At 32.9% G+C, this 14,454-nt stretch overlaps 1 protein-coding gene across 2 annotated transcripts in view; it reads right to left on the reverse strand.

Annotated features, from left to right (window-relative positions):
- Window positions 1-987: 987 nt before the first annotated feature.
- TFEC (transcription factor EC) overlaps window positions 988-14,454 on the reverse strand; it is a 177,100-nt gene continuing 163,633 nt past the window's right edge. For both annotated transcript variants that reach the window (XM_055115330.1, XM_003808658.4), the window contains 2 exons: window positions 7,717-7,864; window positions 988-6,768 (listed from right to left, as the gene is read on the reverse strand). In XM_055115330.1, the coding sequence (XP_054971305.1) occupies window positions 6,388-6,768; window positions 7,717-7,864 (529 nt within the window). In that variant the 3' untranslated portion in view covers window positions 988-6,387. The remainder of the gene's footprint in view (window positions 6,769-7,716; window positions 7,865-14,454) is intronic.

Raw genomic sequence — 14,454 nt, forward strand, 5'->3', positions numbered from 1 at the left:
TTGCTACATGTATTTTCCAATAAAGAATAACATATTCTCTTTAGCTTAAGGATTTTTCTAGGGCTAAAAGAATAACAAAGAAGAACATATTCTTATATGCAGTCTTTTCTAATATTGAAGAATTATAAAACGTTTTAAATAAGCTCCCACATGGACACGTATATGTATGCCCAAACACACCACAGATGTACATACACATAAAATAAACAATCAAGTATCAAAACCATTCAGTCACCCATATTTTCAGCCTATATACTGTTTAAGAAGTCATCCTGACTTATTTTTACCTGTATTAGATTATTCTTTCCATACAAAGATTATTATAATGATCAGTATTTTGGGCATTGATAATACTTCAAGAAAAATATTCATATGATATCACTTTTTTAAAAAAAGCAAAGAACCTATATTAACATAGAATACCACCCTTTATGTTTAACTCTGAGCAGTCCTGTTTTAGTATTTTAAAATAAAGTATGGAGGGAAAAATTTCATAAACATGGTATTAAATATTAGAAAGTCTTAACACAACTGAAATCCTTATTAATTTCATTATCAAAGGATAGGTCTAGTCAATACCAATTAGCAGCTTTAAGATGTTTTACATATTAAAATACAGTATTCTATTTATCCTAGATTGTCTGGGGACCATCTAGTATATTAAAAGGTTTTGCAGAGTTTCTTAGTGATTTCACTGCTACCATTATGCCTGTTAGCAATTTAGCAACATTCTGATAAATATTTTCCATAAATCAAAGCCATAACAGCATGGTGAAGCAGATGGCAGGAGACCATATTAAAGAATGTAACAATTATTTTCATTAATAGGGAAATATTGAATCATCATTTTCAGCATGGACTATGTAGTGAGTAGTTGTCAGCTGTGATGTCTGGTGACTGTTTTAAATATCCTTTCAAATGATTAACCCACATTCTCTGTTTTCCAGTGCAGTCTATATACAAAGGCAGAACAAAAACTGTAAAACATTTCATAATTATAGTCTTTCATTTAATATATGCAAAGAAAATATTGGTACATTTTAAGGTATTTTTACAAAGATTTTTGTATGTATTAAAGTACACCAAAGTTCTCCATTTTCTTAGGAAATAAGACACATTACTTTGTTATTAAAAATGAAAAATAGCAATAATTACAAATTCTACAGTCTTATTAACAATGTTTTCTTGATCTAACCAATGTCAGATTAAAATTATAGGAATGTTACTTCAGCTATTTGTATATGTAAAACACTATTAAAGTCAAAGATTTTTAACTACATAATAATTATTAAGATTAAATAGCTGAATTAATTTTAGCCTTGTATGCCATAAGCAACTGCTATGCTGTTAGATAAGATTCTTGAATTTCGTTTGCTTTTAAAATTCAGTATCATATTTAAAGAACAATATGTAACTTCTTGATTATATATAATTCTTTCAGCAAAATCAGTCTCTTCTTTTATTTGTATATTTTGTCTGCTACATAAACTACCAGCTTTAACACAAGAACAAAATTTATATTCTATGGAAAAAATACAGTGACAATATAGAATTTTTGCAATAAAACAGTAGTGCAGGGATAAAAGAGGTAGTATTACAAACACAAAAGTCTTTACTGTTATTCTTTATGCCTGTTGGATAATGTAAGAAAAAGACATTTTACAGAGAATTTCATCAGTAGAAAACACAATAGAAGTCATCTGATTATGCAGAAATACACATAAAAATCCCTTTACAAGCAGATAAAAAGTTCCCTTTTATGTATAAAGCAGTAGACAATAGTACTTCATCATTAAGTTGGTTGAATCCTGGGAGATATATTTTTTAATCAAAATAGCTGTTTTCGGATAATCTCCTATACATGCAAATTCTCTATGGACCTCAGAGGGAAAATGTAGCACTGAAAATTTTAAGAAAAGCTATTTTTTCTGCTTTTGGATTGTTTCCTTGTTTTCAAATTAAAATTCATACAAACAATAAAACATTGGAACATCAATGCACAATGATTACAGGAGGCTCATGTAACATAGGAGATCAGTAACACTCGAAATGTATTTTGTATTTATTAGGTAAATGTAATGAAATCTCTGTATATATGTATACTAAGTCAAACTGACATACTTATCAACATATAGGGCACTGGAGGGATAAATGATATAATTCCATGTAGCACATAGAGACTATGCCATTATCAATACTGAAACACAATTCAATCCTTCGGGTGTCTTTAAGAAACCCAGATGGTTGATCTTGCGCTGATAACACAGTGAAATAATTAATTGATTCCAGTTTTATTCCACATCTTACACATCAGATGGTCAGTAAATACCTAAAATGTTTGAATAGGGTCAAAGACATTGTAAAAAAATTTGGAACACTTAGTTATGCCATTTATTTATTTGAATGTTTAAATTCCACAATATCCAAACAGGAAAAAAGTGTTTCCATGATGCCTTGAAGTATAAGAAAATTCCTATATGACTCAGTTTTTCAAAATAAAATAAAAATATATTCCTTTTAAAGTTGTGAAATCTAATTCCCCTCATGACATTATGGTAAATGAGCACACCAAATCAAGACATTCTTTGTATCTATTTTTTTAAGTAAGAGCTATTAAATATTTGATTTACAGTCATGTAGGTGGGAAAAAAATGAGTTGAAAAAGGAAGAGGAAGGCTATTTCTCAATGTCCCCAGCTCATCTGGCTATTTATTATTTAGAGCTTTTTAAAAAACCTATATAAAGAAAGCCATGGTCACTGATATGCCTATAAACTGAGAAAATACCATCTGTACATATATTCTCCATTTGATATAGGAAAAATTCAAGAAGAAAAGGCACTAAAGAAAAAAATTGTAAAGAGCTGTATCTACTCACAGGAGGTCATCATTATTTTAAGACAATTGGAAGTTGGAAAGGGCTGTTTAATGTGAATCCAAGAAAAAGCAGCCAATATTTAATAATATAAAAAATGATTGGATGGGATATTTTGTTGAAAAAAGAATGAAAAACAATAAAATTGTTGTATCTTACTTTAAAGGAAGTTTTATTATAATTGTAATTATGAATTAAATCTTTAAATGAAAAGGGATAATTGTATATTAATTGAATGAATAAATCAATAATTATGCATTAATAGTCCCATTACAGTTGATGCTTTTTGTGACAGCATTGTTTGATAAACATATGCCTCTTTTACTATTATGAAAAATCTCATTTCTGCAAGAAATATTCTAGAGAGTCAAATTTTTCTAGAAGTCTATCTTGTTTCTTAGATACTCAAATAATTTGCTTTTAAATTCACACTATTTTTGTTTGGAAATTTATTTGCATCATTTCAAAATGTTATGGTCAGATGTTTATAACACTGAGTAATTATAGTGAAACTGACCCATATATAATAAATAGAAGGCATAGTTTGCTGAGTGGGGAGGACATGTTTGAAAAACGACTACTTCATAAATGAACAACTTTTTTAGTGAATAATCTAAAGTTGGGTACACTATTACTTTCCTATGCAACCTCATCATTATTAGGATTGGGATAATTATATTTAGATAAGTAAGGGTCCCCCCATTGTTATACATGACATTAACCGCACACCTAAGAGACCTGATTCAGGAATTTTTCACTTGGGATCCAAGAAAACATTCAGGAGATCCCTAAGATCTCTGAATGCATGTGAATTATTGTCCATATAAACAGTTCTATACTTTTCTAGGGAGAGGGTCTATAACTCACTAGATTCTCAAGGTATCTGCCTTAAAAAGTTAAGAACTACCATCTAATTAATTTTTAACGTATTTCAGTTGACCGGGACACAGCACAACTCTTTACTCTCTTTAAAAATTCATTACCCTTTTTACAGTTCCCTGACATCTCATAATCTGAATGTAGCAGCAAATATCAGTTCCCTCTCCAGATCTCTTGTGTCCAGGCTCTATCATCCTGTGCCAAGTCCTTATCTCAGCCAAGATTGTGAAGGATAGATTTCAGGGCCCAGTAGTTGTACCTTAACAGAATGGAAAATAATGACTGAGTAATGACATCATCAGTGCAAGTCTACTCAAAATATGAAGAAATGAGAAGAGCAGATAAAATGAGAACTGAAGCCAGTCTCTATCTAATAAAGTGGTGTGTTTTCTATGAACTCCAAAATATATTCCTTATCTATAATTTTTAACATTTAATCAAATTATCAACTCAGATAATGAAGTGGAATTTTGTTATAAAATTAAAAGTATGTAATATCGTCTTGAAAATTATTGAGAAGATGTATCTAATAGCTGTTTCACATGGCATATTTCAGATGAATTTATCTATCAGGCTTTAATGACTGTACCCAGAAGTTAGTAATTATTTTTCCATGTCAAACAATAAAATTATTTTAATTCTCCAAATTCTGAGCAAATGATACAAGCTAAGCCTGAGATAATTATTATACCATAAGGATTTACTATTTTTCTACTTTTATCAGCATTAGGGTCTCACATTTCATAGTGACATATTTTCCATGTGAGAAGCAACTAAAAGATGCTTTCAAAATTTATCCCAAAGCTTAATATTCATGAAAGATTACATCTCACTCGTTAGTAATATATATTTTAGTTTTTAGCATCCTCCCTGCTACTAAAAAGATTTGTTTCTATTATATTAATACTATATTATTTCACCATAGTTTTCTAAGGGCCTTCACAACCTGTTGTCAGTCTTATGCTTCAGAACTCCCCAACAGACATCTTCTAGGGCATCCAGATCTTTCTAATGAAAGTCCTATAAAGATACTTCCCCTATTATTCTCACTTTTATCATTTGGTTGGTATTATTCCTTTATATGCCCTCACTTTCACTCAATTAATGCCTTTCAAAGAGAAGTCAAATTCTGCTGTTCCCATAAAGTTTGTCAGTCATTTTCATTTTCTTTGACCTTCTGTATTTACAGCTTATGCTTAGATTTTTTATTCTATATGTCTTCTATCTTTTGTTTTTGTTTTTCATGCATTCTCATTAACTACCTTAGGAGTAAGACCATATCTTTTTCAACTCTTCTACATTTTCTCAGGACTCACTGCAGTTCTGAGTATGCCTCCATGAATACTCATTGATCGGATGATCACTCTTGGAGGTCCAGCACAGAGCAACGTGCTTGGTAACTTAATTTCCTAACCTAAAACAAGCGCAAGAGATAAAAATCTAAATGAAGCATCATAGTTATAAGTGCTTATAATAAATGCTAACAGTGCAACCAAAGATCATAGGACACTCTAAGTGTTTATAGAAATAGAACCTTACGTTCCTCTCAGAACTGAAAATAATAAGAAATAGTTTGTTTTAATAATTATTTTGTCAATTGGCAATTCAATTTTCAATATTTTATCCATTTGGAGAAAAACCAAATCAACAACTAATTGATTTCTGTCCAATACTGATGAAAAGTTTTAAGTACCTGAAAACTGTCCTTGCAGGGGGACATTTTATATTTTATTTACTAAAATTGATGATCTGACATCTCTTCTTCATAAGAAAAGAGAATTTGGAATGTGATTCTGATGCAGTCAGAAGCATGAAGAAAACAAAAGAACAGATACTACCTGAATTATGTGCATACGTGTACGTGTATGTTTGTGTGAAGGGATACAATTCTGGTCCATATTCCTGAGGAAAATATTCAATATGTTCCTTTTCCTGAACAGAGACTGGAGATATAAATATGCATGGATGCTTTTAGAATTAGTGTAATTGAACCAACTACAATAAAATGAGGATCTAATTTTAGTAACCAATGTTTTTATAAGTTATCCATATTTTATTGTGGAAAATTCTCACATTTATTGTAGATTTGCCTTTCAACCACAAGTGACAGATAATCTATTATACATTTATTTATCCTATAAAGTTTGAACTTTAGACATGTCTACTAGACAATGGAGAAAGGCAATGACCACCTGATATGTTGATCTTGATTCCGGAAGACTGATGTGAAAGTTAAAGAGAAGATGGAAATGAGTAACTAAGAGACTGTTTGTATATTTCAGTCGTTTAACACTTTGCAGTCATTAGTTCCAGTAGTACACCACCAAGTTGCTGCTTTTAAAATATCAATAAAGAGCTATTTCTTATGCTGTACCTCTTTCCAGGAAAACAGAATTTAAGTGGATTTGGACTCCGTAGTCAAAGAAGAAAATACCTTTTTTTCGCCCTCAATAATTCATTAACACTATGATTTTTCTTCCTGCGAATTCTTCTGTTGCTTCTATCAGTTTTTCATGAACAACACATTCCTTTAAGAAAAAAAATAAGCCAAAGCAACATATGAAACACAGAGCATAATTGCATAGCACCAGCATAGAATTGCTTTCCAGTTGATGAATTGGGTCTGTTTATTTCTTATAATTCATCACCATCATCTGAGCTAAAGCTACTTCTCCTACTGCTTTCTTTGGAAACTGCAGGGGAAGTGGCAGATAGCAGAGGATCTGTTCCAAATGGAGAGATTGTGTCATCCAATAGCATGCCATCCAATCTTTGTTCCTCTTTCAATGCAGCACTAAATGATAAATCTGTGAAGTATGACAAAGGATCAGAAAAGGCTATAGCTTGATCACAGAGCTCAGGGCTTGGCCCCTGAGACACAGTCAGTTGTTGGCAATAGTCTACTGAATTCTGCTCAGGATGGCTCTGCTGTTTGGTGACATGAGCACCTAAATCAACCGTGCCAAGTGAAGCCAGGGTGGGCAGACCATGAGTACGAGCCTGAATTTCTAGTTCCTGTAATTTCAAACGAGAATCATTAAATAATGACTTTGAAATTGGATTTAACACTAGAGAATAAGCCAGACATAGAATCAAAATATTAACAAGCATTTAAAATGAAGAGTAATACAATACAAATTATGAATAATCTTTGCAAATAATGAAATTGATACATTTCTGATGCATGAAAAATAACTCTGAGAAAATTACTCAGACTTTTTTTTAAGTTTGGTCTCATTGTTCTACAAAGGTTATGACTGATGATGGTTCCACAGTGGCTCAGACTACAATACAGCCATTTGGAGATAGCAGAAAGTCATCTATTTATTCTTCCTGATTAATTTCTCACTGTAAATGCAGGACCTTTTCATGGAAACGGTAAATGTTTTACCTGGTGCTAAGTATACTCACATTTTTAAAAAATCCTGAGAGTTATAAAAGCCCATATTTTGATATTTTGGATTATATGAACAGATGAGAAGTGACTTAATACACACTGTCACAACATGCCTTGAGGCAATGAAATCCATAGCAATGTTGGAAAGAAACGAAAGAAGGAGGGGAGAATTTAATGTCCAATATAATGTAGAGAAACAAATGTTCTACTTAGTATTATTATTTGATTAGGATAATAATGTGTGCATTTATGAAATGAGTTATATTTTATGCATTTTGTAATTTGTTGTTGTCATTATATATGTGTATATATATATACATACACACATATATACACATATATGTGTATATACATATATACATATTCAGCCATCTTGATCCTGGATTTCTAGTCAAATCCTAATTGAAACAACCCAATTCACGAACTTCTAAAAAGCAGTAAAATTATCCTTCAAAAGGAAAAATAATTGTTAATAAGAGAAAAAATAAATGAGACCAATGAAGAAAACTGATGACAGCTGAGTCATGTGTAAGCTATGTGACTCATGGCAACATTCTTATAAAAACCTGAATCCGAAGTAGAAGTCGCCTGTTAGCCTGCTCTAATTTCTTCTGTCTGTGTTCTAATTCTCGGGCTCTCTGTTGTTCTTTTTGTAGCCACTTGATGTACTCCACTGATGCTTTTAGAATGGTTCCTTTGTTCCAGCGCATATCACTGTAGAACGGAGAGATAACCTTTTCACAATTGTGCATGTCAGCAGAATTCATAAGAACTTACAAAATCTTTTACATTAATATGAAATAATGATTTACATGACTATTATTCACTCTTAGATATTATTGCTTCTGAATAGAAATTTTAATAGAATAGTTAAGAAGCCCTTATATAGTAAAATTAATCCCAGAATGAAAATAAGTGTCAAAAGAAAGTAATAAAGTGACTTTTTGTGGGAGAGCTAAATGCAATATCATGATTCTACCATTACAGTTTTTATATTTTTAGTGAAAATTGCTTTTATTATTAACTCCAAGATTAAAATCTATGTGCAGTATTTCTGCATTAATGAACTAGGAAATGTACATTACTGAGGACTTAAGCCTAAATTTTTTAAGATCATTTCAAATATAGCAATCTTTTAACCTATTTTCTAATAAGGTTGCTTTTATGTTTCTAAGAAAAAAATAAAGTCCCTCCTGAATGGTGATCCTGAGCAATTGTGAAACAAATCAGACTCTGGCAACATCACTTTATGTAACAGAGCAAACTTTCTAAAACCATTCAGTCATTTTTTTTCTATACAAACATCATCAAAACTTTTTAAAAGCTTGATGTGAATAGCTATTTTTAAATACATTTAAGATAAGTAAATATAATTAAACATTACTGGATAACTTTTTAGGCTATAGCATAGAAGAAATCATTTCATTAAAACTTACTTTTAAGACAGGAGAAATTAAAGATATGAAATTGTGGAAGAGGCTACTGATTTTGATATCTGAAAATATACATTAATGAATGTAATACTGCATGAGAACTAATAATATGTTTGGAGAATGAGTCCAAAGTAATTGCTAAATGTTAATCAGAGTTGTTGGAAAACCTGGATACATTTTGAATTTAGAGTCACGAGATGTTTTTAATATAGCATAAAGTACACAGGTAAGGAAATATAACATTTTTCTACATATATTTTTGGTGATGTGACAATGCCATTAGCAGTAAAATATTAAAAGAAGAGACATTTTTCTACCAGCAGGTGAAAATGCTTACTGGAGCCTGGATAAGAGCTCTGTTCTACTGCAATGCACCAAAACATTGTCAATGGACATCGCAAGTTTGAAAATGCTTTGTCATTTCTTTAAGGCTATAATGGCTGTTGGTCTCATTCCACTCACAGGGGGTGAGGGGAATGAGTGGGATGGTGGTGGTGGGAAGGGTGGGGAGAGACAGTCTATCTTTGGTGCTAAACCAAGTATCTGTAACTGAAACATGTAATGGACTCTAAACTAAAATTTAAGTAGTAGCAAAAGCCTTATGGACCCTTATTTTGTGTCATTTTTTCTCATGGAAAGAAAAACTTGAGGACAGAGAAACAGATTTAAAAAAAAAGATAACCCTAGCCATATTTGAAGTTTAAAGTACTATTAGTTCAAAAACAAACCTTCAAAATGGTAGTAGAGAACACACAATGAGCCTCCCTTCAATTTGTACCTGATGTCACTTACAATAATTTAAGTTCCTCTATTTTAAAGAGATTTAAATGTACTAGATTCTTTCCTATTTATTTTTTATATTTACTAAAGAGACTTTTGCCTCTCTCCCAAAACATTTTCAACAAAGTAGGCGTTACAAATATTATATAGGGTGGTACCATATAAACACAGACACACCAATAAAGGCATGGCTAAAGAATGAATGTTGATAGTTGATGCTGGCCCTTCATTTTCTGCACAACAATTTTTTAAGATCTTAAAATGTTGGTGGATTAAAAGCCTGAATGCATTTACAGTCAGAGCAGATAATACAAATGTATAAATTGGAGTAAGGAGTGCTGCCAGGCAAAACTATGGAAAATGTACAATCTGTTGTTATCTTAGGGGTGTACATCCACTTAAAAGCATTAAAAAATAATTTTAAAAAAAGATTTTAAAAAGAAAGAAAATAATACTATGACAGGTCTGAATTTTTTTTTTTTTTTTTTTTTGCTTCAACATTTTGTGACTCCTGACTTAGAAAGTTTTGTCAGGTCTCGTATTCTACACCAACTATCATTCTTACACAAAAGCAGGAGGAATTTGGTTGTAGAGGAGAGTAAAGATTAAGTAAAAAAACTTCAAACTATTTAGAAAACTTTTTACAGTGCAAAAACAAGAGTAATAGAGTAATTAAAGATCTAATAATACTTTTAACTTTCTACTCATGTAATTTTTGTAAACATGGCTCACAAAAACACATATGGACAAAAGTGTTTCCAAGAAAGCTAAAGAGGACAACTACTACATGTTGTAGAAGCTCTTCACTCTTTCTCTTTGATTGTTATTTTTGTTTGGGTTTTGTTTTGTTAACACCGGTCAAGAGATTGTCATTGCCTGGTCATGTTTTTTTCATGTAATTTTCTCAACCTGTACGTCTCAATTACAGCTGTTCTCTATATTACTTTTCCTTCTGACCTCACCATTTTGACCTGCAAAGAAATAGAACTTTCTGAATATTTTGATACATAGAAATAAAAACTTCATAGAATTCAAAGTGTCCTCAGGTATTAGCTTTTATTTCCTAAGCCAACTCCAAAATATATTCCAATCATGAGCTGGAAAGGTACTCAAAGGCCAACCATGCCACAGTTGCTGCTATATGCCCAAGAGTATATGGTGTTTAGGAGATAAGCCCCAGGTTTCCTCTCTCAATTCAGTACTCTTTCTGCCAACCTGTGGCTTTCCCACCTTTCAAATGCATCTGTCATAAGAAATACGCTTTATATAGTGACTTGGCACACTCTTAGTAAATAAAACTGCAACAAAGATTTCACAGGGCTTTCCTATTCTCTTTACATGTAATACTCTCATATTTTCAATGCTAGTCTTCCTTTTTTGTTTAAAATGTTGCATTTGTCTCATTTGAGTGATTCCATGACTCGTTAATAGGTATGGCACATAATTTAAAATATCTCATACTAGATAATTGTATAGTCTGATATACTTTTTATTTTTTAAAAACTGTTCTTAGTCATTTTAATGGTTGTAGTCACCTGTTCAACAAGTTATTCAAAAATTTGCTAAACTCAAACTAAAATCTTGCATGGTCTTTTTTTTTTTTCAGATCCACTGTTTGTTAATTTCCTCATTGTCATAACATAATAATGTCATTTCTTCTATTTTCTCACCCTCAAAGTAAATTTGCCTCCTCTATGCTACCCTTCCCTTTTCCCAGCATTCTTGTTTCCTGTGACTTTTAGATTATCCCTAATAACATTTGAAAATTTGACAAATGGATCCAGAATAATTTTGTCACGTAGATGGGTACTCCTTAGTCCATGGAGCCAGACCATGGTTCTCAGGTAGAGTCATTTTAAGAGGATACACTCTGGATTCAATCATGTGACCCTCATTGCTAAACCCTAAAGAGGGACACTGGAGCAACAGGTGAGGCCACAGCAAGCCAAGGAATAAAATGTATTTAAACAGAATTAGTACTGAGATTTTTGGAATGTCACACATTTCAGTGAAGTGTCTTCTCTACCTGTGATATACGGAAAAATCCATGTATAGACATATTCAACATCTAATTAATGTGTTTTCCATTAGACCCCAAATAAATGTTATTTGCCTACATACAACACAATAGAAATAAAACAAATAATAACCCTCCTTTCTGAGATTCATAAGGAAGAGAAAAACAATGCTTGCAATGCAGTTTTCCCAATTCTGGTCTATCATAAATTGAATTTTCATATTCTAGACCAAGGGTAGACAAACTATGGCCCATAGCTTATTTTTGTCAATAAATTTCACTGGATGAGGTCAAGCTCATTCATTCCATGTTGTCTGTGTCTGCTTTCATGCTACAATGCCAGAGTTAAATAATTGTGACAAAGACTTTTGTATGGCCCGCAAAGCTTGAAATATTTACTATCTGGCCCTATACAAAAAGTACTTACCATTCTATGTTCTAGAAAATGAATTAGAACTAGAAAGGAGTCTTTAGATAAAGTTTTTTTTAAATTTGGAGTAATAATCTCTCATAAAACTTTATAACTTGCAAACTATTCCCATACACCTTATTTGATTTTATTTTTATAAAAACACAGGCATATAGGGAAGACAAGTGTTTTCTTTAGCTAACCGAGTCGCCTGTTTAGAGACTTTAAAAGATTTGAAGAGTTTGGAGTAGAGTCTAAATTAGGCCTGAGCTCTTCAGACCCTAAATGTCTTCACAATCTAGTATGTACATAAGGACAAATATTGCATTCCCTTTTCTAACAAATTGTTGAATTGTCCAAATAAATGAGCAAATTCGGATTTAGAGAAAAAGTGCTTTAAAATCTCAGAAACATAACGTGTGTGTGTGTGTGTGTGTGTGTGTGTGTGTGTGTGTAGGGTCTTATTCTACCACCCAGGCTGGAATGCAGCGGTGCGATCATGGCTCACTTCAGCCTTGAAATCCTGGGTTCAAGTGATCCTTGTGTCTCAGCCTCCTGAGTAGCTTGGAGTACAGGTGCATGCTACCATATCAAGCTTGCTCTTTCCTTCTTTCTTTCTTTCTTTTTTCTTTCTTTCTTTCTCTCTCTTTCTTTATTTTCTTTTTCTTTCTTTCCTTCCTTCCTTCTTTTCTTTTCTTTTTTCTTTTCTCTTCTTTTCCTTTCTTTTTTTTAGAGGTGGGATCACACCCAGGTTGATCTTGAACTCCCGGCCTCAAACAATCTTCCTGTTTGGTCCTCCCAAAGTACTGGGATTACAGGCATGAGACAATGTGCCTGGCCCACAAGTATCACTTTATCAAACATGATCATTTCCGGATAATGAATAATATCCAGTATTTGGAGAAAAAAGTTCTCAGTTTTTTTTAAAATTTATTATTATTATACTTTAAGTTTTAGGGTACATGTGCCAATGTGCAGGTTAGTTACATATGTATACATGTGCCATGCTGGTGTGCTGCACCCACTAACTTGTCATCTAGCATTAGGTATATCTCCCAATGCTATCCCTCCCCCCTCCCCCTACCCCACAACAGTCCCCAGAGTGTGATGTTCCCCTTCCTGTGTCCATGTGTTCCCATTGTTCAATTCCCACCTATGAGTGAGAATATGTGGTGTTTGGTTTTTTGTTCTTGCGATAGTTTACTGAGAATGATGATTTCCAATTTCATCCATGTCCCTACAAAGGACGTGAACTCATCATTTTTTATGGCTGCATAGTATTCCATGGTGTATATGTGCCACATTTTCTTAATCCAGTCTATCATTGTTGGACATTTGGGTTGGTTCCAAGTCTTTGCTATTGTGAATAATGCTGCAATAAACATACGTGTGCATGTGTCTTTATAGCAGCATGATTTATAGTCCTTTGGGTATATACCCAGTAATGGGATGGCTGGGTCAAATGGTATTTCCAGTTCTAGATCCCTGAGGAATCGCCACACTGACTTCCACAATGGCTGAACTAGTTTACAGTCCCACCAACAGGGTAAAAGTGTTCCTATTTCTCCACATCCTCTCCAGCACCTGTTGTTTCCTGACTTTTTAATGATTGCCATTCTAACTGGTGTGAGATGGTATCTCACTGTGGTTTTGATTTGCATTTCTCTGATGGCCAGTGATGGTGAGCATTTTTTCATGTGTTTTTTGGCTGCATAAATGTCTTCTTTTGAGAAGTGTCTGTTCATGTCGTTCACCCACTTTTTGATGGGGTTGTTTGTTTTTTTCTTGTAAATTTGTTTAAGTTCATTGTAGATTCTGGATATTAGCCCTTTGTCAGAAGAGATAACTAAAATCAGAGCAGAACTGAAGGAAATAGAGACACAAAAAACCCTTCAAAAAATTAATGAATCCAGGAGATGGTTTTTTGAAAGGATCAACAAAATTGATAGACCGTTAGCAAGACTAATAAAGAAAAAAAGAGAGAAGAATCAAATAGATGCAATAAGAAATGATAAAGGGGGTAACACCACCGATCCCACAGAAATACAAACTACCGTCAGAGAATATTACCAACACCTCTACGCAAATAAACTAGAAAATCTAGAAGAAATGGATAAATTCCTCGACACATACACTCTCCCAAGACTAAACCAGGAAGAAGTTGAATCTCTGAATAGACCAATAACAGGAGCTGAAATTGTGGCAATAATCAATAGCTTACCAACCAAAAAGAGTCCAGGACCAGATGGATTCACAGCCGAATTCTACCAGAGGTACAAGGAGGAACTGATACCATTCCTTCTGAAACTATTCCAACCAATAGAAAAAGAGGGAATCCTCCCTAACTCATTTTATGAGGCCAGCATCATCCTGATACCAAAGCCGGGCAGAGACCCAACCAAAAAAGAGAATTTTAGACCAATATACTTGATGAACATTGATGCAAAAATCCTCAATAAAATACTGGCAAACTGAATCCAGCAGCACATCAAAAAGCGTATCCACCATGATCAAGTGGGCTTCATCCCTGGGATGCAAGTCTGGTTCAATATATGCAAATCAATAAATGTAATCCGGCATATAAACTGAACCAAAGACAAAAACCACATGATTATCTCAAAAGATGCAGAAAAGGCCTTTGACAAAATTCAACAACCCTTCATGC

The sequence above is a fragment of the Pan paniscus genome, chromosome 6 (genome assembly GCF_029289425.2).
Source record: "Pan paniscus chromosome 6, NHGRI_mPanPan1-v2.0_pri, whole genome shotgun sequence".
Taxonomy (NCBI): Eukaryota; Metazoa; Chordata; class Mammalia; order Primates; family Hominidae; genus Pan; species Pan paniscus.